The sequence below is a fragment of the Rhinolophus hipposideros genome (assembly GCF_964194185.1).
Source record: "Rhinolophus hipposideros genome assembly, chromosome: 3".
NCBI lineage: Eukaryota > Metazoa > Chordata > Mammalia > Chiroptera > Rhinolophidae > Rhinolophus > Rhinolophus hipposideros.
This window is the reverse complement of record NC_138049.1, coordinates 32831938-32859735: the sequence shown is the minus strand read 5'-3', so window position 1 is coordinate 32859735 and position 27798 is coordinate 32831938. Positions and strand designations below refer to the sequence as shown.

Sequence of the window (27798 nt, the reverse complement as noted above, 5' to 3'; positions counted from 1 at the left end):
CAGAAAAAAATAGAAATCTGTTGTAAAATGCAAATGCTACAGACTGCTTCACACGTCCCTTTGAAGTCTTAGGCAGTTTTGACATAAAGTTAATATACTACATAAACAGTAGTACTTACTAGTAGTTTGTAAATTCCAGGGCACACAAATGAATGGCCAGTTTTGTTGTCAGTAGATAGACTTTCCAGATGATGGCTATCGTTTAACAGATAATTTAAAATTGAAAACTAATTATTAGATCAAATAAGGCTCCAAATTTGTAAGGGGGTAAAGTAGGGAGCATCTTTATTTTTAAAAAGCCATTTCTCCATGACATCTTTACTCCAGCTGCTTAGAGTAGAAGGAACTGATAGATCATAACTTTTCTTCTTGTCTCCATTTTTGTTCTTTAACTGCAAACTTCATTATTATTATTTGTAAATTATTTTCAGATAAGACAGAACAAAGAGCTAAGAAAAATAAACCCAGGAATAGATTTTGTGTAGAAGTTTTTCCTTTTAAAACTGGTCTTTGGTTATTAGGCTAAAAACTAGTATGGAAATTTGGGGAATTGATAGTAGTTTTTAAGCCAAAAGTATTGTATATGTTAGCCAAGTATTCCACATTTACTTAGTAAATACCCAAATACAGTAATTTTCAAATTGCATGCCATTCTTAGCAGCATGATTAAATCACATTGTCCTGCTCCATCCTACCCAGAACATGAATCCCTCTGCCTAGCTGGAGCTGCATTGTATACACAACCCGTCCATTAGTCACTTAGCTGTTTCAGTCATCAGACTTTCACAGTATCATAGTGCTTGTGTTTAAGTAACTTTTATTATACTTAATGGCCCCAAAGCGCAAGAGTGGTGAGGCTGGCAATTTGGATATGCCAAAGAGAAGCTGCAAAGTGCTTCCTATAAGTGCAAAGGTGAGTACAGTACAAAAAAATATTCTGAGAGACCACATTCACATAACTCATTACAATATATTGTTATGATTGTTTTATTATTAATCTCTTACTGTGCCTAATTTATAAATTAAACTTTAGCATAGGTATGTAAGTAAAGGGAAAAACTAAACATAGCAAGCATTCAGTACTGTCCTTGGTTTCAGGCATCCACTGGGGGTCATGGAACGTGTTCCCTGCAGATAAGGTAGGAGCTCCTGAAAACTAAGCCAATGAGTTTAGGAATTCAAAAAATTACTAAAACCACCAAATACTAGTAGTACCCTTCAAAGGAATGCTGACACTCATTTAATATCATTAAACTTCACATATTAATTGTTGGAATTGTACATCATGTTTAAAAAGGACTATTTACAAAATCTTCCTTTCCTAGCAATAGCTTCTAAATTTGCAGGTCCACCCCAAAGTGTTCCTAAAAGATCTCTTTCAGTCTGTAGTGCCTCCTCTAAACAAAGCTCTTTGCCTGCAGAAACACATTTTTTCAAAGCTCTAATTACTTCCGGTGGCCCTTGGATAAACTGCTTTAGCCATTCTTGTGCCTCTTCTAGACACTCATTTTCATCAGAAGACTGCAAGACCTCTTCGACCATTCCTAGGTTTAAAGCTTTTTGGGAATCCAGTTTGAGGGCCCCACTTAACACTTTGAGAGCTTGTCTACTGCCGATAATTTTAACCAGCCGGGTAGCACCACCCCAGCTTGGTATTATACCCATCTCCTTGTGAACAAATCTGATCTCACTCTCTCTAGTCATCAATCTGCAAAACAGAAAAAGAAAATCAGTTGTAACTAAGTACATATACTTTAGTCATAAAGTACTACACATTCATGATCTGATCTGAAATCTCCATAGGTCTTTAAAGGTAGATAACGTTATATTAAAAACTTCAAAAAAAAATCTGGCTAAGTATAGAATTCAATTTAACACTTCTCTTTGAAAACAATGTCAACATTTTTGTTGTGCTTGCTTATCCTTTACAAGTAAGAATCTAGTCTTTATTTTTAAAAGCCCAAAGTATATCTTTCTAAAGTGAGTAGAGGCCTAATGAGAAAATGTGGATTAAGTGAAAGAAAACATGGGAGTAGGAAATGTTAGGTGCACACCATGAAAAAAAGTGCATAGTAAGTTATGGTCAAATAGTGCTCAGGAAAAGAAAAACTTTTGTAACTCAGCATCTACCCAGTCTTCCAGCAAATATTTAAATTAAGTGTAATTCCAGCAAATATTTACTAAGCACTACCAATGCCAGTTTACTCTCCTTTTAGGAGAGAAAGACACTGAACAGTGTCCCTGGTGATAAGTGCTATAAAAAAAAAATTAAATGGGGCAAGGGACTAGAGAATGAGGATATGTGTGTTGGGGGTGTGCTATATTAGATGGAGAAGACCTCTGAGTATTTCAAACTAATTACAAAAAAGAAGACCATAAGTTGGTTTAGTTTTCCAAAGTGTTCAAGGCTCAGCGGCAGGTGGTTTGGTTCTATTAACACCAAGAACAAGAGACTCTTGGACAAGTGAATGTATCTGTATATTCTTGGGTATATCTGATGAGGGCAGGGCCCTCAGACATCTCATATCCAATAAAAATATTTTATGAAGCTCTAGGACACTTCCTTTAGAAAAAAAACATATCAAGGCAAATTAGCAGTATTAAAGGACTAAATAGTCTCTCGTTAATTTTCCTGTGATTTTTCCTTTTGTCCTAAACCCTAACTAAACCCAAACACAGATCAGGAATGATTATAAAGGATACTGCAGAAGTCTAACAAATGCTTAAAGGTGAACACACTTTGTCCAGAGGGCATCTATAAAGTTTTAATTTACATCTGTTTATGTAGAGGATTTTTAAGTGTAATGCACGTTCATTCACATATAGCTTAGAATTCTTTAAATGTGTTAAATTATATATTTAAATATACTTCATATAATATACTTAAATTACATATTCCATAAGTACCTGTATTTCAGGGCAAAGTGAGGAAATCCTTTACACATGAAACATTTTATATTTAGTCTCATGTTGCCCATAGAGCCATTGACAGCTTTCTCCTCCCACAATGAAATGTAGCATCTTAATGCAATCTGCACTGATGACAGCAGAGGGCACTGTCATACGAAATGCCTTTTTTTTTTTTCTACTAGGTACAAGAATCCTCCCTAATTTGAGAGTACTAGTTTTCAAAGAGGCTAGAATCTTTGTACATTATTTTATACACCAAACCTATTTTTAAATATCTATGTGAATATAAAGCTATACATTTCTTTTTTAAGTGCAAATTATTTTTTTCTATTAAAAATATTGGGGTGACATTAGTAAAATTATGTTTCAAGTATATATTTCCATCATACATCATCTATATATTGCATTATAAAGTTACATATTTCAACTGATAAATTGAACCCCGAGTCATAAATTATACAGAGAAAGGAAAACTAATATAAAAATTTACTACTATGTACGAATTAGCTTACTGAATCTTTCCTCATAGTATTCCTGTTACTGGATGATGCCATTTTTATGAAGTTCATAAAGAACAAAAATAGAATATATTGTTTACAGAACAGTTAGCCTATAAAACTATACAGGAAAGTAAGAAAGTAATTATAAAATTCCAGCCACTAAATAGAAATGAAAGAGCTGTCATTTAGAAGGAGCAAGTACGGGGCTTCAGGAGTGTGGCACTATTCCAGTTCTTGGACTATATCATGATTACATAGGTTCCCATTTTGTAACAAGTCACTAGACTGAACATTTATGTTCCATACACATAAAACCAAAATATTAGAAGGTCTTATCAAAATTCCATCAGTAAGAAGAAATATCTTAGATAACAATCAAATAAATAGTAAACATGTAGAAATATCTATTTCAAAAACGGGTTCCAAACCAAATGTCCATGGATGAAATTTTATGTGGGTTCCTAAAATAGGATTCCTAGTTTTTGCTACATTCTCAGAAAAACTAGAACGTGCAATGTGGAAATGTCATGTAGGTATTAATGTAGGTCCAGCTATCTTAGAAGTAATTAAGTTAAAACTATTCAATTAACATAGAATAAAACATGTCTAAAACTAGACCCCTCTGTCTCTCTCCATGCATTCTCAGGCCTTTCCATGTGGTCTAGCCGAGCCCAGAGTTTACCTACATGATTTGGACCAAAATCTTGGTAAATGGTTTAAGCATTACCTGAAATCACATGCTGTAAGAAATTCTGCTCCTCCACCCAATGCCCAACCTTGAATCAGTGCAACACTTATTAAAGGAAGTCTGTATATTGAAGAAAAAAGGAAAAACTGATGTTAACAATTTCAGTATCAATCTACAAATGTAATTTAAAAAAATTTGAGATGCAATAGACACAAAATTATTGAACTATGTTTATAACAACAAACCTCAAAGGACAGCAGAACCTTGAGCCTACACATCCTGAGGAGCAAAACAGTGTAATACTGAAGATGCAATAATTAATACTAAATGCCATGTAAGTTTACCAAAACACCTCCCTGAATCATTAAGTATTTTTAAACTATAGCCATATTGTAACTTTATTCCAAATATATGGATGCTTTTGGGTAATATACAGAAGACTGAGCTCCTAAACTGTGTTATTATAAAGGTTCCTATCAGATATCTTTTCATTACTTACTGAAATGACCTACAGACTAATCCTATATAAAGGAATGGTTCTGTGGCAAAAATAATCTTTCACCTTTCCTGTTTGCAAAACCCACTTTGTAGGAGTGTGTATTAAAAGGTAACTGTAAAATGTTTTGAAAGTATGAAATTTTTTGTAGCTTCTAACCAAAATAAAAAATTATAGCTTTAAAGTAATTGAAAATTTCTTAACACATACTGCTTTTGAGACAGGATAGTTAGCATGGTTGCGAGGTAGACAGAGGGGTCCCTGGTGGCATAAACAAAAAGCAGCCATATCCTGAAACTCCAGGCCCTGGAATGTCTCCTTCACTCCAGGACAGAGACATGAGAATACGCCTTGAGGTTAATAAATAATCTCAAATCCCTTCTGGCCGGAAAAAGGAGATGATCTGATAGATAAGAATGGGTTAGTTCCTTGATCCCTTCAGGATGGGCAAACAGGACAAACCTGATAGATGAATTCTATTAGAAGGCTCCAGCCCCCTTCCCCAAGCAGGCAGGGGAAGGTATGAAAGTAAGAGCTTTCGCCTCAGTCACTGGGCACCCCCATTCGGGAGCCCCTCCTGCTCGGGAGCTGCAACCTCTTCTGTGCTTCTCCTCTAATAAACTATCTTCCTTTACAACTTTTTGCCTCTCAGTGGACCATGTGTCCATTCTTCAGCTTCACGAGACAAGATCCCAGCCCACACCCAGAAATTGCCAGCAGATCCAACATCATTTACGTCACTTCCAATAAAAATGATTCAAAAGAAAACCATAATATTTTTAAGATTTAGCTAAGAAAAAGTCAAATGTAACATGGAGAGGGAAGTGAACAGGAGCTGATGCAATGGAAAAAGTATTTTAGAATATAATTTTAGGATTCCATTCTTCTTTCTAGGTTCTCACATACGAACAACACCAAAAGTACAGTGATATCCAATTAGTAAGTATGCTAAATAAATATGAATTTCCTTAGTTTTTATAATTTTTAAATTGTTTCCAGTTGGAATACGAAAGTAGAAAGCTAATCAGCCCAAACATGTCATTGTTTATAACCCCAAATGCATTGTGATAGGCCAAGAAGAATTCGCTCCCTTTTCATTTCATGGTGCAAAGTGAATCCATCTTCCTTAGAAATCTGTAAAACCCGTCTCCAAACCACAGTTCTTTTTCTCTTCTCTGGATAGAGACCACTTCACTATACATTCTACTAATTTTGAATATTAGGTAATCTTTATGTGTCATCTCTTGACTAGTGTTTTTATTCTGCTCTCATATGAGTATTTAACTTTCCCATGTCTATACCTAACCATAGCTAGTGATAGAAGCTCTTTAGGGAAAAGTGCTATGTCTTAAATTCTTTTTATTTCTTATTGGCTCTTATTTTTTAAATACTTGTTATACTTCACTAACATTTAATTAAATGACTGTCCTTCATGACACAAATAAATAGTTCATCGTTAGAATAAATGTACTTTGAAAATCAGGTATACCTGTTTTTTAAACTGTGGCAAATCAGAAGAACTATTTTTGGTTTTTTAGAAATCTATTTTAAAAAGAAAAATACATTACCTCATAAATCTTGTTAAGGTGTTTTGCATGAACATACATAAGGCCATTCCATCCTTTATAAAAAAAAGCATAAACACAAAGGTATAATACAAATGTTTTATGTAAAAAAAATGTTTTAAAAAGCATTTTCAGGACTTAGACAGTAACAAAGTCAGAAATACACCTAACTTTTTAAAAATAACATTTTAATTAAAATTTTTTGGATTCTGTCTGAAATACAAATGATGCAGTATTTTCTTTTGTTCATCATTCAGGACTCTTTGATCTCAGTTTTCTCCTTTGCATATCTGCAGTATTCTTAATTTTGTAACTTAACTGTAGCCCTTACAGATTGTCTTGTATGCATTGTGTTTGGATTCATTATTATCTATACAAAGGCAAGAGAATATAATAAGTTGATTGTAGTCCTAGTTTCTAGTTCTCAAAAATCTTATCAGAATTAAAGAAATGCAGCATGCATCAAGGCATACAGAATAAGTATTTGAAGAAATGCTTGAACAAACTGAGAATAGTACCGAATAAGAAACCATTCATTTCGGTTGGCTGGGGTGGCTGAGGAGACTTCATAAAGGAGAAAGGGAGTGGCATTTGCCACAATAAGTTACACAGTAAGTTCCTTGAATTTATTACACAATAAGTTCCTTGAAGTTGACAAAACGCATTCTTTATCCTCAGAAGCTGGTACGATGTTTTGCATATAGTATGTGTCTGCTACAGTTAACTGAATCAAATGAACTTTAGATGGAGATTGTTTATTCATAAAACAAATGCAGTCAATGAACAGTAAAAAAACAATATAGTACAAATTTCCTAATCAAAATCCTTTCTCAAAAAGGTCTGTCTATATTATAGTTAGGAGAAAATTAATACAAGCACAAACAGCTAGAAGGTTTAAAACTAGATTCATTTATATTCTATTAAAAACCTGTCCAACAGAGCCTGTGAAACGATCTCAAGTAGGCCTAATTTTAATAGGTCTATTTTCTATTACTAGATTTAGACTACTTAAAATTCTGATGGAAGTATCTAGAATTGGTAGAAATGAAAGCAAAGCAGGTATTAGCCTGTGTACTATTATAATTCTCATTTGAAAGCAGTAAAAATGTTTAAAAGTCATGGTTAACACCACAAACTCTAGAGCCAAACTGCCTAGGTTTGAATATGGGCTCTGCTATTTACTAGCTAGTTTGACTTTGGGCAAGATACTTAACCTCTGCGTGCCTTAGTCTCTTCACCTGTAAAGTGGTGCTAATAAAAGTACCTATCTCATTAGTAACGATTAAATAAGATATGATATGGAAAGTGCTTAGAACAGTGCCTGATGAATAATAACTGAACAAGAATGTTATCTATTATATCATTGCTATTATTATCAGTAATAGCACTGGCAATCAGATAATGAGTATGCTTTGGCTTTAAATGTATCACAAAGCAGAGATTACATTGTACTAGTCAACATGACCGAGGGGGAAGAAAGATTAAATTTGTCCTCCAAAGCCACTGAACCAACAATGGTTAAATGCTCAGGCCTCTTCCTGGTCTGCAGGAAGAAAACAAGCCAATGAGAGACAAATCCCTAATTATGATAGAATAAACTGAGGGAAAGGAACCAATGAAAGCTAGACCTGCTCTGATAAATGAAAACTGGAAGCTGAGAAGTACTAAAAAAGGTTAGTAGAGCTGCTGCAGGCGGTGATTCTTTTATCCTATCTGGATGATACCTTGAGACCCAACCCTAGTCCCCCAGCTCTTCCGAGTGTAACAAAGCTGAGAAGCAAAATTCTCAACCTAAACCTTTTGAGCCTTGCTTTTGCTCAGGGACCCACTCCAAACCCTTTGGAGTGCATTTTTTCTTTTAATAATGAGCCCTTGAGCCATTCACTGCTGCTCTGGTCTGCTCCTATTTCTTTGGAGTGTACTGCCTCTGCTAATAGACTACTCTTTCACCACTTTACAAAAAACAAAAAAAAAATTTCTCAGCCTAAGTGTCCAAGGAACTGTTAACATCACATTGACTTTAAGCCACATTTATCCTCCTTTTTTCCCCCAAAGTGCTTGTTATATGGATTTATTTATTTCCTCAAAACATATGAAAGGGTTTGGAGAAAATTATAATAGCTTATCTGTAAGTTAACAATGCTAAAAAGGGACTGTAACAAAGAAATTAGACAGGAAATTTGAGGTCACCAGAAATTTAAGCAACAGAGAAATAAGCAGAAAAGTAACACGGTAAGTCAGGGGTAAAGGAGGATATTACCTTCAAGCTAGATTAAGTTTATAGGTTTCTAAAATGCCAGACTTTTCCTTGAGGCAGTATACCCATTCACTGCAAAGTAAGCAGGTTTTTATTTCCCAACATCTTGAAGCTTGTCATTGGTTTTTGATTATTTCTCGCCCTCTGGAAAAATCTTCTTGTGTTCTACAGAATATTTGTGGCATCAAATCCAAATCTTACAATTGGGTTAATATATTAGATTTTTACCCCTATTTTATTCTTTTCTCTGTCCCATAACTTTTCAGGACTAACGCTTGCATCCATCTCTCTGCCTGGACCTTTTCAACCAAGGATTAACTGCCTAACAGAGACAGTTGCAGCTCTTTTCCCACTCATTAAAGGACACCAAAATGAAACCAACTTCTTAAGAGATCAGCTATGCTAAAAAAAAAAAAAAAGTGGAAGGATAAACATACAATAAAATGGTTGCTGATGTTATTATAAGTACATGAGGGTTTCGCTGTATAAGTCTCTCTACTTTTGTGTATATTTGGTAATTTTCATTAATAAAATATTTTTTAAAACTGAAAAAATACAGTGGCAAAAACAGCAACATAATTATGTTTTTTGGAAAAACACCATTTAATAATCGCTTCCTACTATCTATTATAATTAGAAAAGAATGTAATCCAATTACTAAAATCATCATTTATTCCAGTTATCGTGCTCAAAAAGCAAATTCACCAAATACGCAGACGCTAGTGGTGCATCTGCAACAACAAAGAGTATATCAGACACAGAAGCGCCTCTTTGAGAGAAAGGTTGTTTATGACCTAAGTCCTGTTAAGAGTCTCAGGAAGTCTGGGCAGTGAGGGGCAGACGCATTCATACGTGCAGCTGCAACTCATACACATGTAGGAGCCTCCAAAGTCCCCATGTCATGTGGATGTCAGTTTCACACATATTTATAGTTATTTCTCAGGCATATAGAAATAGTCTACACGAAATGGAAATACTTATCAGGAACTTTATATATTCTAGTTTTTTATATATTTCTAGTTCTTGTTAATTTTAAAATCACCATGTGAAAAAAATACCCCATTCGTCATACATATTACAGTGTTTCTTAATATTATTCATAAAGAGAATTTTACTCAAATTGCTTATTTCTACGCTACCTATTTCCTATATTATGACCAGGCAGATTTCATAAAAGTATGATAAAGGATCCATTTACACAGGAAAATATTTTAAATAAAATAAGGTATTTAAAGTACTAACCGAGGTTCTAAACATACACATTGTAAAGCAGAACTACAATTCCAGCTTTTCTTGATGAGACTGGCAGATGTGCATAACAAGCAGTGACGGATGTCTGCAGTGCTATTTAATCATTGCGCCTACACCACCTTACTTCTCACCTGTTGATCAAATCAACCTTACATTACTGCCACATTAAGGCAGATTACGTGGAGAATGTCCATACGAGAAAGAATAAAGTTTTTGAACTGATCCCTTTTCTGAAGTCTGTATAAAAACTATGTATGTTTTCTTACACGACTTAGATCAGACCCACTACGTGTGTACGTGTGTTTGTGTGTGTGTGTGTGTGTGTGAAACAATTAGCATTGTTTCCACTTTTAGCTTTTCCATACATAGGGGATAAAATCCTGGTTGCATGATCTAAAGAGACAGAAACAACCTTCTAACTGTAAGAAACCAAAATAACCTTTCACGTTTTTAGAGATGTTTTCCTACCTGACTTATATCAGACCCACAACAATCTATTATCTCATTCTACCTTCCCAGTGTCCTCTGCGAACAAAGTAAGGTGCCTAGCAACACCATCATTCTAAAGATGAAAAATTATAATCAAATGACTTGCAGGTCACATATCTAATTATTAGTAGAGCCTGGGCAAAAACCCATATATATTCAATTCTCTAGCTTAGTGCTCTAACCATTCAGACACATTAAAAATTTAAGTCTAGTGGTGCTACAAATTATGAATCTTCTCATACGTAATAATGTTTATTAATATCAAGGTCTTTGAAATAATAATAGCTACCTCTCTGAGATACTGTGCTAATAGGCACTTTATAAACATATCTTGAATTCTCACAATATCTCTGTGAAATATATAATTCTCATTTATAGGTTAGGAAAATAAGACTTAGAAAGATTAAGTGACTGCCCAATCACTTAGCCAGAAAGTGTTGAAACCAGTACTCAAATCCAAGTCTATCAAAATTACCAAGAGACAGCTCTTTTCCTCACATATTTATATATAGAGAGATCATATACTACATAGAGTCACGTGAGAGTTGTGCAATACTATTAAAACATTATTACCTACATACAGCCCACATCTATAATTAAATGGCTATAAATACTTACATTTTTCCTTCTTTTCGTTTGTTTGTTTTGCCTGGGAGTAGTGGGCAGAAACCAGAATACAAGGAAAAGAAGTTCTTTGAAGGATTGACAATGGTTTCTGTATTCAGAAACCAGAATACAAGGAAAAGAAGTTCTTTGAAGGATTAGATGATTAGGATTCTTTTTCTATTAAGGTAATAATTCAAAAGCAAATTTTTATCATTTGTTCAAGCCTACTATGTACCTTCTACATGTACCTTGTGTAAAATTCCTTATCAGGAGGGTGTTACAGGGTTTCCATTTAAAAGAATTCAAATTCTTGCTGGTTTTAAAAATGGACTTTGGTTATAGCTAATCTTCCTGTCCTTCCTTTTTTTCCCCTCTCCAGTACTTCACGCTATTGCAAACTAATCTTTAATTTAAGAAGCAAAACTTTGATCCTTGGAAAACTATTAAAGAGTAGCTACCATCATAATAACCATATAAGTAAAATATAAATATCTCAGCCATAGATGTCTGATAAACATGCAGGATCTAGTATGTAATTCATATAAGACTTGCCTCTGGAGTTCCTAGTGCTTTCACAGCATTCAGATCAGATCCTGAGGAGAAAGTATTTTTTGCCCCACGAACAATGAGACCTTTCCCCTCTGTCCAATTTTCCAATTCAATCACTTTTTCCAAAAGTTGTAGAATCATAGCACCTGCCAGAGAGGGGAGGAGGAATCACAAACAGCTAAAATACTAGAAAAACAGAAATAATTTAGAAACCATAAGTCATCAAACAATACTCTTAAGTCATATATTTTACAAATATTTACTGCATGTCTATCAAATACTTATTGGGTGGCACGATGAAGTATATACCAAAGAAGTATACATGGCAGTGCCTGCTTTAAAAGTTTACAATTTGTTAGTGATCTCTATATCTAAATTAATAAATCATGCTAGATATATGGTTAGGTAAAAAAATGAAAATATATCATACATGTCATAGGAATAGGAAAATTGGAATAATATGGGATATGATGGTAAGAAAAAAGTTATTTCTTCATGTAAAAATGAAATATAGGAATGATGTAACAGCAATACACACTGTCTAACTCAACAAGCTCACTAGAGTTATATTTCTAACAAGTGTAGTGTTTTCATTGATTATTGGAATTACATGGTTAAAATCAGTCTTAGTTCAATTCACAGAAATTAAACTGAACAGTAATTTATTTTTTCATTTATAGGTTTTCTATTTAGTTTTAAAAATCTTTGAAACCATCTTCCCTTTGTGTCCCAGTGACATTAGTTGAACACAAATAAATGAAGTTATTAAGCAGTTAATAAATTTCAATGGAAAAATAATTAAGATTACTTTGACAGTTTCCTTTTTAATCAGCCTCTCATACATGGATTTTTTAAAAAAACATTGGAATTTTCACAATTAGTAAAAAAATGTTCCTGGTTTATGTGATAGTTCTGTTTTGTTTTTATGTTCTACAAAGAGTACCTCAACTTTCAAGACTTCTGTTACCCGAGTAAGGAAAAGAGTAAGAAGGCTAGATTTAGTGTCATTCTTTAACTAGCAAAAGAAAGTTCTTCATACCTGAGAAGGCATTTTTTTTACTTGGATTGTTCAGAGTAAGAATGCCAATGCCATCGTCTTTCTTCTGAAGGTCAATGGATCCACCAGGAAATTGCTGAAGTTTTTTTTTCACTTCTTCCTCATGGAAGCCATGGGACGTATTATAAAGTGACAAACCCACGGGATGAAGCAATTTTGTCCTTAGAGACATAGAAGATGTCTTGAAAAGACTTCCTGCCATTTCTGGAAAAGAGAAATAAGTATACAACAGCCTAGAGAAGCAGACACTCTTCTAACGTTATATGTTTATAGGCTTTAGTGACGGAGCTCTCTGTTTAACTGGGAGTACTTCCGCACTTCTAAAAGCACTCCTTGAGAATATGGTCAATACAGAATTCCTTTCCTTTTCCCCCTTTCTCAAACCAAATTAGTAACAAAGTATATAACTTCAGTATATCACTGAGAAATGATGGCATAGTAGACACAGCTGCATTTACTGGGATCCAGTACACCAGGGAGGTTTAGAAGAATGTTTGCTGTTCTGTACTTAGCACCATCTCCAGCCTCCAGGTAGTCTTTCTCATGACAGTAGTTCTTCTTCCTCCAAATATTTAACTTTTTCAAACTCTAAGAATAAATTCAGTGCAAATGTCCCCATAGAAACAGTCTCAATGCAGAAGTGCTACAAAAGCAATCTCACTCTCTAACACAAATTTTATTCTTAGCATTATACTTACCGTATGCAATGTTTTCATTTAAAAAAGCTGGAAGGGGTGCTGAGGAAAACGGGGAAAGAAACAGGAATGTGTCTGTATGTGGTTTCTGTTCCCGAGGGTTCTGTCACTCTTCTAACTTTATATATACATCATGGGTAATCTCAACTCCTCCTATTGGCTTTTTTTGCCCTATGTAAGCATTTTTGTTGATATAAAACACACATTCAGAGAAGTATTAACTTATACATGTGTAAGTTACAGCTCAGTGAATTTTCACAAGGTGAATATATTCAAGTAAATAGCACCCTGTAAATAACCTGAATCTCATAAGGTCCACTGTGCCACCTTTCCGTCTCCGCTCCAAATAAGAATAACAATTATCTTGATTTCTAATACCCAAGATTAGTTTGCCTTTTTGAACTTTATATAAATTTAATAATATGGTATATATTTTGTGTCTGGTTTCAACTATGTTTGTGACATCCATTACTGTTATTATGTGTACTTAGGCTCTAAAAAGTACATTCTTTTCATTCTTGTATTTTATTATATGAATATACCACAATTTATATATTCTAAAATAAATAAACTTCGGGGTTGTTTCCAGTTTGGCACATTACAAATAGAGTTGTGAACATTTTAGTATGTGTCTTTTGAGTCAACATGTATGCATTTCTGTTGACTATATATCTGGAAATAAAATTATTGGGTTGAGCTGCATCTGGCTTAAACAAAGAATTTTGCAAGTCATTTTTATTAAACCATTGGTAGCTTAAAATTGACCATGGTAAGGAGTATCAGCAAACTCTACATATCAATCTCAATTTCTCTCTGTCTCTGTCTCTCTCTGTCACACACACACACACACACACACACACACACACACACACACACACACACACACAGCTGGTTTCCCAGTACATTACTGGTCATAATTATTGTGTCTGTCTATCTGTTCAACTTTAAAAGATACTGACAAAGAATTTTCTAAAATGGTTGTATCAATATAACCTGGTAGTTCCACAGCTAGTGGAAGTTCCAGCTGTTTCACAACCTTGTTATCATTTGCTATGTCTTTTTTCTCGTTCCATTTTAGGTATTCTAGAGTAATATGTCATTGTGGTTTCACTTTGCATTTCTATGATGTCTAATGAAGTCAAGCTCCATTTTAACTGGTCATTTGTATATCATCTTTTGTGAAGTGTCTATTCAAGCTTTGTGCCCATTTCTTCATTTGTGTTTTAATTATTAATTTTTTTGAACTTCTTTTGTTTGCCTGTAGCTTTTATCAAAACCCGTTCAATGATAAATCACACATTTCTATCTACAGTTGAGACCTTATGCCTGTATACTCCTAACTCAAACAGAAATCTATTTCCTTAATCCTCACCTCTAGGTGTACCAAAGACTTTCCAAAATCATTCCCTAAACCTGAACTCATACTTCTCTTAAACCCTGTGCTCCTTCCCTTAACTATTGACAGTATAGTCAATCCAGTAAGCCATAGCATAAAAACCCATCTCTTCTTCCCCGCCCCCCACTCCCCACATGCAGTCTACCTCTAAAATGATTTCTTCATTCTTAGCTTTCTCATCCTTTATTCCTTCTACTACTAGCATAGTTCAAACCTCATTAAATAACACCTGGACTAATAAAATAGTCACCAAGTAGTTTCACATACTCCTTAAAATCAGTTATCTTTGTAATCCACCCAGGTTATTCCAAATTAAAGTTTTTCAATAGCTTTCTACTAACAAAGGGATCAAGTCCAAAGCTCACTTTGACTTGTCCCTTACCTATATCTGGAATCTCCTCTCTCATGACATCTCGACACAGTCTACATAAGGCACCAAACAACCAGAGTTCCAGAAATTTATCTTGCTAACATATATTATTACCTCCATCTACAATGTCTTTCCTTCCTCATTGACCTGGTAAATATAGAATCATTTTTAAAAACTGAATTCCTAAGTTTCCTTTAAAAGGGAATTTCCTAAGTACAGATAATCATTCCCTTTATTTTTCCCAACACAGTATACTATATTATTCCATTTTAACACATTTTGCACATCATTTTAATTTTATTTTTCATTTGTCATTCTCACTCGACAGAACACTTCCTGAGAGTTCTTCGAGGTACATTCTCTGTCCCTAGAGCCTAGTATAGAGCTCAACATATAAAATGTACTTAATAAATACTTAATGAAGAAAATGTGGGAAAATGGAAAAAGAAATCATCAGGTTGCCAGATGGAATGCAACAAACTTGTTTTATAACTTTGGAAATATCTCTGTGAGTTATAAAATAATATCAGAAAGAGATGGAGAACACGGCACCTTCAAAAATGTTACAACACAACCTCCCTTCCCTCCACTTTAAATTGCTTCACCTTCAAGTGGCATTTTCGTTCAAGTGTCTCAGCAGAACACTTGGAACTATATAAGTATCTAAAAATATAACACAGTAGAATGCAATCCCCTAAACAGATATGCTTTAAGAACTGGGAACAGTATTTCAAAATTTCACCACTAAAGTGACTTATAAATACAAAGACAAATCATTTTATTGAAAGCTTTATTGTTCTTAAGTATATAGAACTGTAATGTTAAATATTTCAATTAATTTTAAGATATTTCTATTTATTTTTAGATATTGCATGTTTTTAACCAAATATCAAAAATGTACACTACTAGAAGTATAACTCTATGTACACATTTTCAAAGAAATTAAGAAGATTTAAAATAAGGTGGCCCCTCAGGACTTGCACATAAACATAATGAATGAACTTGAAGGGGAAATAAAGTGATAAAGGTAGAAAATTTAGGTCTATGGAAAATGGAAGGGGGGGACATCAAACATAAAATGTTATTACTAATTAAGTATGAAGTGGCTATGGAAAAAAAAACAAGGATTTTGGAGGCTTCCTAAGTTATCACCCAAATGTGAATATCAAGTTGCCTCAAGAACTCTTAGGGGAAGAAACCCACACTAAAAATTTCAGGAGTTATTAAGATATAGGTTTTCAGCCAAAGGCACATAATTCAGTCGAAATACTATAGCTTTCTGTAGGAAATGAGGGGAAGTAGTTTGCCACCCCAAAATATGCCTTTTGGGGGAAATGATAACTATAAGTTGGCTATTTTTAAGAAACAGAAGACTCAGAAAGAAACTTTGAACCTACTCCTTTACCCACCTAAAGGAATTCATATAGAAAAACCTCCAGGAAGGGAGCTATTATCATAGATAACTACAGTTTAATATGAACTAAGTATGACAGACAGGTAGGAACCTAGCAAGGCCTGTTTGTGATCAAAGCCCTCTCTGTATCCCATTATTAAAGATGGCCCAGCAAATATTTGTTTACGAAACATCTGCTTTTCCATCTTCATATGAACTGCCTTCCTCTCCTTTTTTTTTTTTTTAACTTGGAATTTTAATTGTGTACATAAATAGCAACATAAGAACAAGGAGTTCTAAGGCTTGTACATTATCTCTAGGTGAAAGGATTTCTGATTAGTCCCCTTGTAATATTGCATCACCCAAGATAACAAAGAGGCGTAGTATAGTTTTTCCTGAAGAAGAAAGCCAGTTTTATTACATTCAATACTGACTTCTCTGCCATATTGCTGTAGAAATACTGGCTTACTGCATGGAGTTTCCAATGTTTACCTATAACTGATTAAAATAGGCAGAGCATGGAGTAGTCTACTTATTTCCAGGTGAATTCTTCACATTTCCCGACTTTTGAAATTCTCCTTCCACAAATCTTCTATGACTATGTATCCTCGTAAACTCCAGTCATATAATTTCTCCCCGCTGACCTGCACAAATATGATGGCTTGTTGTGGATAATAAAGAGAGGCAGCTACTCCCATGAAACCAGGTAGATACACCAGCTTCTTTATTTTTGAACCTCTAGCCAAAAGAAGTCCAACAATGCCGGCAAAACCAATAACACCAAGTCTTGGAAAAAATCCAGGAGGTGCATTTTGGAGATATTCATAGCTGTCTAACCCCCACTGAACCAAACTTTGCATCTTGGGCTCAGTTTGGGAGTATATTTCCTGACACCAACTTGTGTATGGCTGGCAATACTGTCGGAAATGTGAGATGCTTTCTTCAATTTGAGTCCTTGGCTCCTCCACATATTTAGATGAACCCTCGGGAACGGAGTAGAGTGAAAGCTTATTAACCCTCACAGAAGTTTTGGGCGGTGAGTCCTTTTTCTGTGATGCATAGACTCTGAAGGTGAGCAGACTCAGGCTGGCCGGCCCCACGGATCTCTGAATTACCTTGAACATGTCGCTGGCAACGGCGGCTCCGGCGGGGGTCCTTCCTCTCCTTTTAAGTCCCAAACCAGAATCTCCATCTTTCTCCTTAGCTCAAGAGAGCTTATATGCCTTAACTGCCTGATTTCTCTACAGGCCCCATGTTCTTACATAATAAATTTGATTATTTTCTGTCTCATGTCAATTTGATTATTTTCTGTCTCATGTCAATTTGATTTTCAGACGAGCCAGAAGAATTTAGAAGGGTAGAAGAAAAATTAGTTTCCTCCCCCACAGAGGCAACAAAGTGAAACTGTTTCTACCGATATTACTGCCATTTTCAATTTTCTTAGTTCTGTTCTCCTTCCTTAATGTCAAATGCACAGATCCTCTCTACAATATGTTCACTCATTCTCTCTCTCTCCCTCAGCTTGTGTGTTAAAAGGAACCTGGGACTGCCTTTATCTTGGCAAGTGTCCCATTTGAAGAAAGTCACATAGGTTCCTTAGGCTGGTTTCTAGTCTAGGAAAAATATCTCTCAAGGTCAGTTCACAAAAGCTGGAGACATACATAGAGTCAAAGCCAAACACAATATATCCAAGCTTAGTTTTTCCTGGTGTATGCTTTATGCAAGTTTTGCCCAAGGGTTAGTTAAGTCAGATAATGGAAGATACAGCTCAACGGAAAATTAAATGGGGGCAGAAGTCATGATGTCATATCTTCTCCACATTGACTATGACATCAGTATAAAACAAATGTGCCAAAGAACCCTGATAAGGACCTGGAGGGCAATTTAAAAAAATATAAATTTGCCTATGTTTTCCATAATATTGTGTTTGAGGAAAAGAACAAAGAATCAAATAGAAAATAAGAACTGACTCTGGGTGGTGAACACACAATGGGATTTATAGATGATGTAATACAGAATTGTACACCTGAAATTATGTAATTTCATCAACAATTGTCACCCCAATAAATTAAAAAAAAAAATGAACCAAGGATGACAAAGATGCTCTCTGACTGTGAGAGAAACAGAACATCTTAACAAATATTTAACAGTGAAATATTGGGAGCATAAACATTGAGTTCAAGAAGCAAAAATGATGTCTAATAATAATATTACTATTATTTAACACAGTTCTGGTTTTTATTATCTAACATGGTTAAACTATTACCCCTAGATAGAATCTGTTGCCCTGTCCTCTAGGCCCCCACAGGCAGTTCTCCATGTTCCACAGAGAACTTGAAAGCCTCACGTTGAAGAGGAAAAAATCTAGGTCTTCAAATTTCTACTTGGATGAAGCACCCACTCATCAGCGATACCCACTGGGAACTTCATGTGAGGGAGAAATAAACTTTGAATGTTTGAGCCATTGTAAAAAAAAAAAAATAATAAGAAAATAAGGAGGACTAAAGTTTATAAAATCATTATCATTTTAAATTATTATTGTGAAACAATAGAATTTACAAACAATAAATGTCTCATTGTAAGGAGTCTGTTCTGTCCCCATATATTACCCTTCCCTTTGGTACCCAGCAACACAAAACTGGTACAGATGCCATCAGATCTACATCTTCTCATCCTTAAATCATTACCAATTTAAATATTTATGTTAACATTATTTTTACCTCATTAAACATCTTCGATATGCTGATTTTTCCAAGGAAACCTCAAATACGTCATGTATCCTTCTCTGTATTAATTCTCTATTTTCGCTCTTCCTCCCACCCCTGTCCTCCTTCCACTACTAACGCTCCCTTCTTTTCTCTCTTCTCATATTCTCTTGTCTGTGCCACAGAATAGTACCATAAAAACTCAAGGTCACTGCTTACGCCTACCAGGTTTGCTGACCTCAAGTTTAGGAATTCAATTCTAGAAATGTGACGACAGACTATTCTGTACACTTTCATCCCAATTCTAATTTCAGAGACTAAGAGTTCAGTGCTGAGACGATGTAAAGGTATTAGACACTATTAAACTATTACATACCTAAAAGTAAAAATGAAGAAACGGGAGATTCAGGTTCTGTACAAACATGTAGTTCAGCAATCAGCATTTTGCATTAGTTCCAAAATCATGAGGCAATGAAAAGGGCTCTGAGGATTTATAACTTTATAAACTTTCTTCAGGATAAAGGGTATGTTTAAAACTTATCATGCAAGATGCTTTGCTGTCCTGCTACAAGCCGATTCAGTTATCTGAACAAGCTTACAATCAAGCCACTGGAAGGGAAGAGAAGAGAGCTCCATGGACATGAGATATCAAAGGTGTTTCCCTGTCCATTTTTTTTTAATGTTCTGCAAAGATGACCAAATGTTCTGCAAAGGAGTTCCCCTCCCTGCATAGGGCACAAGCTAACTGTTCTCTTAACAGCCATAACCTGTTTTCAACCTGCTGGAATTTGGTGATACAAAAAATTAACACAAATGCATACTTAACCGGAAAATAATTAGCCTAAGGCATGTAGTAAACAAAAATATCAGAAATATTCTGTTTTAGATGGTCAATATATATGATCTGTTTATCGGGTTTTGATTTGGTTTTTAGACTGTCATTACATAATGTGCCTTTCGAATATCATTGCATGCCACACATAACCCTCTTCCTCACACAGCTGAAATGAGTTTTGCAGTTCCTCAAATCCTTTAGGTTTTCTCTTCACTCCAAGTCTTTGTATATGTGATCCCTCGCTTGTTACACTTCTCCCTTCCTCAGGGTAACTCCAAGTCATCTCCTTTAATACTCTAGACTACATAAAATACTCTGTTCTCACAGCATTTATATTCTTGATTAACCCTTACACTTTCCTGTAATTACTTCCTTAACCAAATCTTCCCACTAGATTTGGCTGCAGGAAGGCATTCACAGGTTCCACCATAGAGCAGTGCTAGACAAACGACATTTGCTAATAACATTAACAATTTGGCATACAAGACTTAAGAATCCATAATGCTGTAAGAGGCTTAAGAATCTGTCCACAAACCAACTCTCCCCCTACCCTGTTTATCATTCTCACCACTCACCCTCTGTCGATTCCATTCCTCTTGGCAAGCTGGTTTCTCTTAGTGGACTGATGATCACTGCCTGTGTCCCACCTGACTATTATGCACTCATCTTTCAGGTCACACCAGTTAAATCTGAAGAAAAGATCAGCTGTTTGATTTGATTACTATGCTCCTCCCTCCCTCAGTACATTTCACAAATTATATTTTTCCTTCCTTCAAAGCTTATTTCTTCCAAGAGAGTTATAATTCTTCACAGGAGTCCTCTGTTATCCCTGCCCATGTCCAGTTTATCTCTGTACTTCTAGCACCAAGAGCGATAGTTGGTAAACAGCAGGTTCTCAGATGTGAAAATGAGGGGGGAAAAGGAGTGGGAACGTCGATTTAGATTTTCTCTCAAGGTCCTTATCAGCCATTTCAACGTGTAAGTAATTTAAGTAATCTGTGCTTTTAATCCCCTACATTTGTGACTCTTGTGTATGTGTAGCTGTAACAGTACTATCGAGGCTCAAAAAAATTCTAGAATGAAAGAACATATTCCCAAACTGAGTTGGACATTTTTTTGGTGTTGGAAAGTTGGCTGCACAAAGCAAATGATGTAAGTTTTAGTTAAGCAGGACGATTTAACACATAGGTAGTGAGAAGGAAAATCACACAGGTCCCTGGGAACATTACCTACTGTTGAAATGAATTTCTAGGTCCAAGATGAAGTTGCTCCTGTCTAAGGTGGCCCATCAGCAAAACAAAACTTAGATAACTTTGCCATCCTGTAAATAGCTCCGTGTGACCAGCCTTGCAGTCTATTAAATCAGCCAACACCTCAAAACCAGGCCAACTCAGTGCTAAACAAGAGTGACTATGTGGCTCCCCGCCAATCCGATATTTTCTGTCTCTTCCTTTTTCTTTATTCTTTATCTTGTAAAAGCTCGGGCCTTCTGCCTCATTTTGCAATTCTCCGAAAAGAGACTGTCCGTTTCATGACAGTCTGAAAATAAATACATTTGTTTGCATCACCGAAATTGTTTTCTTTAGTTATTTTTTTAACACTACTCAGCACAGGGTCTGGCAAGTATTCAGAATTTAAATTAGTGCGTTGAAATGATGCCTCCCTACTCTTTCGAAAATAGCACCGGCAGCCATTTCCCCAACGTTCTCTGGAAAGTTTTCCTCATCTTTCCCCTGCGCGCTCCCTCACCTGGCAAAGTCGGGCGGCGGCGCCGGGCACTGCGTCCCCACGGCCAGCAGAGGGCAGTGGGCCTGCGCGGCGGCTTCGCAGGGACCGCGTCGCTAGGCCCCGGTTTGGAATTCGTGTGGAGAGGCGCTAAAGTCCATTAGACAGCGACATTCTAGGGGTTTCTCCGAGATGATACTTAATATGCAGCCCCCCTGGCCTAAGTCTTGCAGGACGCGGCGGTGGCGAGTTTCCCTTCCGCTCCCCCCGCGTCCTTCTTCCGCTTTGCCGAGCCCCGTTTCCGCCCCGCTGTTCCCGCCCTCAGCCGCTGCAGGTCGCCCTGCGCCCTTCCGTGTGTCTGAAGTGAGCCCGGGAGCGCGGACTCCTGCCCGACGTGCTGCGTGGTGTGGGTTCTGCCTCGCACGGTTAGAGCTGGTGCAGCTGTGAAAGTGGAGAAGGAATCCAGTTTAGGGGAATATTGAAATGATGAAGGCTTCTCCACCCGCTCCCCCTCGCCCCACTCCAGCGCCGCAGTGGCTGCCTCACGCTAACTCCGGGCTCCTGCTGAGCCAGCACAACTGCCATCCTTCCAGCGCCCTCGTGATCATCTACTGGGACCTGATCAGCCATGAGATGTTCTCCCATGTTTACAAGATCTGGGAGACATTGCACAAGGGCTGTACCTGCAGGTTGAGGGGAAGATGGTCAGTAGGACAGAGGGTAACATTGATGAGTCGCTCATTGGTGGAAATTCCTCCACTCAAGGCCCTGAGGGCGAAGGTACAGAAAGTACAGTACTGGCTGTTGTAGACATTGTCATGAACCATCATTTGCAGGAAACCAGCTTTACAAAAGAAGCCTAGAAATACATCAAAGATTACATGAAATCAGTCAAAGGAAAACGAGACCAGCCTGGTGGCTCAGGTGGTTGGAGTGCATGTGCTCCTAACGCTGCCAAGGTCACAAGTTGGATTCCCACATGGGCCAGTGAGCTGCACCCTCTACAGCTAAGATTATGAACATTGGCTGTCCCTGGCACTTGGCTGCCCTGAGTTGCTGGCTACTGTGTGCTGCCATGAGCAGCCGGTGGCCAGTATGAGTAGCTGGCAGCCAGCGTGAGCCACCATAGGCTGCCTGCTGTGTGCTTCTGTGGGCTGTTGTGGTCTGCCGTGTGCTGCCGTGGGCTGCCATGAGTGGCCGGAAGCTAGCGAGTGGCTGGAAGCTGGCAAAAGCTGCTGTGAGCTGCTGTGATCCACCAACCGATGACTGGCGACCGACTGCCTGGGGCGGGAGGGGCGGGCGGGCGGGGGCACACGGCTCATAATACCAGCATGGGTCAGGGAGCTGTGTGCTACACAACTAGACTGAGAAACAATGGCTTGGGGGGTAAAAGGGGTGGGGGAGACGGAAGAAGAGGGGGGAAGAAAAACTTGAAGAACAGAGACCAGAAAGAGTAAAACCTTTTATGACAGGGACTGCAGAACAAATTAAGTACATCCTCACTAATTTAAAAAAAAGAAGAAAGGAAAGGAGAGGAGAGGAGAGGAGAGGAGAGGAGAGGAGAGGAGAGGAGAGGAGAGGAGAGGAGAGGAGAGGAGAGGAGAGGAGAGGAGAGGAGAGGAGAGGAGAGGAGAGGAGAGGAGAGGAGAGGAGAGGAGAGGAGAGGAGAGGAGAGGAGAGGAGAGGAGAGGAGAGGAGAGGAGAGGAGAGGAGAGGAGAGGAGAGGAGAGGAGAGGAGAGGAGAGGAGAGGAGAGGAGAGGAGAGGAGAGGAGAGGAGAAGAGAGGAACGATGAAGGAAGTGGCTAACTTGCATAACCATTAAGAAGAACCACAGTATCTCTGATGTCAGTGAACCTGGGCCAATGATAAGAGCACACAGAAAATTGGCAGAAAAATTCTTATGCCTTAAGTGACATGTGGAATCAGAAAGCTTCAAAACCAGAAGAGGCCTGCAAACTGGAGTTGTGTGAATTTCAGCAGAAATCTATGAATTACTCTCTCAGGGACTAAATTGACTGCCTTTGCACAATTGTATAAACCTGTCAGTATTTTGCCACAATACGGTATTAGGGCAAGGAGGAACAGCCCTTACAGTCGGAATAAAATTGTCCACCATCCATGAAGAATTGAGGCACCAGAAGAAAAGTGAAACTGATTGAAGGAAAAAGAAAATTAAATCTCTTGCATACCTGAGCTTATGGCTTGAAATTTATACCTGTTATGTGTGCTTCGTGTATTTCCTTTGCAAGTGTGTATGTGCATGTGTGTGTGTTCCAAATTGTAGTTTATAATATGAACCATTTTGTATATTTTATTTTCCTTAATGCTTTAGAAGTTATACATTCTGATTTTAATTGTTCTATGCTTACTTGTATTTCCCAAAAATCTGTATCAAAGCAAAGTATAATATTTTTCCATCAAAGCAAAATATAAAAGTTTTGTTTACTCCTTTCGTTGTAAAGTAACTTAGTTCTTTTATTTCATCTTCCTTTCTCTTTAGATGTATAATCTGGTATTTGAGTCCTACTTTATATTACAAACCTTTTATTTTGAACATTTCTTATCTTTTATTTCAGTAATTTTCCAAAGTTGCATTTCATTTTTTTATACCACACTTAAAAAACTTAGGCTTGATCCATGTTTAAAAGCATTGGTTGTATTATAGACCTACTTCAACTTTTCGTTTTAATCACCCTTACTTGGTTAGAAAGGGACTTAAAACTTTTTTGTGTGTGATTTTTTTTGTTTGCTTTTTTCCCCAAGAAGTACATATATTGTCTATTTTCTAAGCCCATGTATATTTGAAACTGTCTTTTCTTTATTTTCCTACATGAACTTCAATTGCCTGGTAATCAATTCTTGGATTACTGCTCCCTTTTCTCTGTGGACCTTACTTGCTTTTCTTCTGTTAGAGGAGAAACCTAAGGCCAACCCGATATTTGCTCTTTTATAAGAAATCCTCTTCTTCTATCTATGTGCTTGTAAGACTTTTATGCTACTCTTGTAATGTTATAGATTACCTCCAAAATATTGTCTGGGTGTACATCTCTTATCAATGATTGTACATGAGCTGCAATTTTTTGTACATCTATGCATGCAATGTTTTTGGCTTTTTTTTTCCCTTCTTCCTGAGGAAAGTTTCCTCAGTAACAACTTAAACACTAAGGTGAACTTTCGGTTTCTTGCTCCCATTTTTCCAACATTTTAAGCCCCTTTCTAACCAAGTAAATTCTACATTACAGATTTTCTAGTGGGGGAGTGAACAATGAAGAAATAATAAATATATAATAGAATATCAGGTATTAGTATATAAGTACTATGAAGATAGATAAAAAAATGTGTTCAGCTTAGTGTCAGACGTTAGTATTTTAGATTGAAGGAAGGCTTGTACTTTTGTTTATGAATTCCTTTTCCTTTTCATGACAAATAACAAGGTTCTCAAGCATCGTCAGGTGTACAGTATCAGTAGGAGCTGGGTAAATGTGTCAATTCCTGGTCCCACTTCCAGATACTTGATTCTGACCAGAGGGGTCCTTAAGTCAAATATTGAGAAAAAAATGATATGATGTCTTACTTACACCAGGGGGTGCCAAAATATATATACAAGTGGACACTTTGGTCAATGTTGTTCAAGCAGTAGTTTACCATAATCAGAAGTGTCTGGACGCTGATGGTAACCACTTTGAGCACCTTTTGTAATTGCAGAAGTCAAACCTAACTTGTATTCATCTTTTGTTATTGGTATATATTGAGTATTACCATTTTAATAGTTTTTTCCTTTCTTAAAATATGTATACATTTTTTGGCACCCTGTGTATATTGATACAACTTAATAAAAAAAATCTGATTAAAAAATGAACAGATGAACTGAATAGACATTTTTTAAAAGAAGACATACAAATGGCCAGAAGGTACATGAAAGGGTGCTTAACATCAATTATCATCAGGGATATGCACTCATTAGGAAAAACCACAATGAGATATCACCTTACACATATTAGAATGGCTATGATAATAAAGACAAGATAAGTGTTGGCGAAAATGTAGAAAAAAAGGAACATTTGTGTTCTGTTGGTGGGAATATAAATTGGCACAGCCACTATGGAAAGCTGTATGGAGGTTCCTCGGAAAATAGAGCTACCATGTGATCGAGGAATCCTACTTCTGGGTATATATCTAAAGGAAATTAAAACAGGGTATTGAACAGACTCCCTTTTGAATTGCAGCATTATTCCCAATAGTCAAGATATTGAAACAATCTGTCAGTAGATGAGCAGATAAACAAGATGTGGTACACACCACACACACACACACACACACACACACACACACACACACACACGATGCCAAAAAAAATGTATACACATTTTAAGAAAGGAAAACTGTATTAAAATTGTAGTAATATATACCGATAACAGAAAATGAATACAAGTCATATTTGACTTCTGCAATTACAAGTGGTGCTCAAAGTGGTTACCATCAGCGTCTAGACACTTCTGATTACGGCGAACTACTGCTTGAGCAACATTGAACAAAGTGTCTACTTATATACATTTTTTTGGCATCCCCCGATATATATGATGGCAAGGGATAAAAGGAAAAAGAAAATTATCAGCCTAGCATTAAAGTTATGAAAAGATGATTTATGGGATGTTTTGTAACAACTGGGAGATGCGCAATAAAGATTTGGAAAGAATGACGTAACTTTCAAAATTATGCATCATGCAATTATGCATCATATTTTGATATTTGACACAGAAATATAATCTGTTTCATTTAGTATTAACCACAACTTCAGTCTTTCTGATTCACACAACCGAGAATAAGCTCTTCTTTAGCTTTAACCATTACTTTAAGATTTGCTTATCTGAATGATAACATTTTGAATTTTACAGTAAGTTCCCATTCAATAGAATTAGACTATAACCTAAGGAACTCAGTTGAGAGAGTTGACTACTCCTCCAGCGAGCATTCTGCTTCCATAAAGCGTTTACTCCAATATGGAAACAGTAGGTTCAATCTTTAATCTATGTTGGGAAACAATCTTTAAATTTTGAACTGTAGCTATCAATGACCTAATTATTTCAGAATTTTCCAGTTAAGCAATCAATTACTGAAGTGAAGCCTGCATTTCAATATGATTTCAAGACTTTTCATGTCTTCGGATGCCCTGTCCTAGAACGCTAAGGATTCAGGAGGGAACAAGACAGACATGACTGAAGTTGTCTAGGAGTAGGAGGAGATAACAAACATTGAACAAATAGTCACAAATGTGATTACTGCTGAGAAAGAAGAAATAGAGGTTGGGTTTCTTTTTCTATATAACTTTTTAGCTTATTCTAATTGGCAGGAAATAGATGAGTACAAAGATTAGGATGACAAAAACAAATAAGTTTCTTGTCAACATCTACCTGAATTCCAAACAAAGAAACTTCACACAGTTTTACTTAATGGTCTACAAACATAATAAAAAAATGTTTATTGACTATCTAGTATGTATCCAAGTATTGACATACATTACCTCTAATTGGTAATGTAGTACCAAAGTGTGCAATTGCTGTTTTCTATGTAAACATGAGTTTAAGCCCTCACTTCCCCACCCCCAACCAGCTTTCCACCCCTAAATCTCTGCCATATGGAAATCCTTGTAGCACACCTCAAGGTAAGTACTATTAATTTCATTTTATTGATGAGAAAACAGGTTGATTAAATAAACTGAAGACCTCACAGTTTGTAAGTGCAAGAGTTATAATTTGAACCCAAATTTTGTGGGTTTTTTTTCTTACAGTGCTTCAATTATGGTTGTGTTTCTCTTTTGTGTCTATACTGAGCATTCAGTTATATAAAAATATCTGCCCTCCATTTGGTTTCTTATACCATTTTTAGAGGTCCCTTTTACTCATTTTTTAAAAGATTCAGATTTACGTCTGAGTTAAAAGAAGAGTATTTTAAGGCTGCCAACAAACATTTTTGACTGTGGGGCTACATAACCGGGCTGATGTAGGAGTAGGGAGTAAGTAGAGGGTTCAAAGTTGATATTCCCAGTATTCAGTTAGATATTTCTAATTCTTGTTTTATATTTCCTGGGCAGGTCCTGGGACTATTTGGCCTTAAACACACTTCTTTGTTTGCTCTGTTTTGCAAAAGAATGAACCCTCATGCCAGTTGGTTTACTGCCAGTGACAACTACTGGAGGGAAACCGAAGAGTGGGAGGAAGATGGGAGCCATGGCTTGTCTCCATCTCCTTTCCCTGGTGTCATAACTGGCGACAGTGTATTTGTCAATGTGGCTCCAGCTCCGGCCAGGTGA

The 27798-nt window shown here is 36.5% G+C and overlaps 2 protein-coding genes and 1 pseudogene across 10 annotated transcripts; 1 reads left to right on the top strand and 2 right to left on the bottom strand.

Annotated features, from left to right (window-relative positions):
* Positions 1 to 971: 971 nt before the first annotated feature.
* Positions 972 to 22042, bottom strand: ECHDC1 (ethylmalonyl-CoA decarboxylase 1). Of its 8 annotated transcripts, none has more exons than XM_081045222.1 (8): positions 21512 to 21795; positions 20338 to 20451; positions 13067 to 13105; positions 12351 to 12572; positions 11315 to 11457; positions 6163 to 6215; positions 4138 to 4218; positions 972 to 1708 (listed from the first exon to the last, which is right to left on the bottom strand). In XM_081045222.1, exons 2-8 carry the CDS (start codon positions 20351 to 20353, stop codon positions 1300 to 1302), a joined length of 963 nt encoding a protein of 320 aa, XP_080901348.1. In that variant the 5' UTR covers positions 20354 to 20451; positions 21512 to 21795; the 3' UTR covers positions 972 to 1299. The 8 variants fall into 8 exon arrangements, with proteins under 8 accessions (XP_080901348.1, XP_080901349.1, XP_080901350.1 ...); XM_081045223.1 differs by lacking the exon at positions 21512 to 21795 and adding an exon at positions 20992 to 21044; XM_081045224.1 differs by lacking the exon at positions 13067 to 13105 and having other exon boundaries at positions 21512 to 22042.
* Positions 16651 to 17366, bottom strand: LOC308496274 (MICOS complex subunit MIC26-like). The gene has a single exon (XM_081045230.1). It carries the CDS (start codon positions 17344 to 17346, stop codon positions 16774 to 16776), a length of 573 nt encoding a protein of 190 aa, XP_080901356.1. The 5' UTR covers positions 17347 to 17366; the 3' UTR covers positions 16651 to 16773.
* LOC308494188 (TPT1-like protein) lies at positions 21974 to 27798 on the top strand (annotated as a pseudogene). Its single transcript has 3 exons — positions 21974 to 22402; positions 22912 to 22982; positions 27580 to 27798. The product of its transcript is annotated as a TPT1-like protein (transcript).

Excerpts from the sequence above, each read along its gene's own strand:
- LOC308496274 (XM_081045230.1), bottom strand. The coding sequence starts at position 17,346 with ATGTTCAAGGTAATTCAGAGATCCGTGGGGCCGGCCAGCCTGAGTCTG.
- ECHDC1 (XM_081045222.1), bottom strand. Across the intron at positions 6,216-11,314 it reads AAGCACTAGGAACTCCAGAG|GATGGAATGGCCTTATGTAT; the intron begins GCAAGTCTTATA and ends TTTTTTATAAAG. Across the intron at positions 4,219-6,162 it reads ACCTTAACAAGATTTATGAG|ACTTCCTTTAATAAGTGTTG; the intron begins GTAATGTATTTT and ends TTCAATATACAG.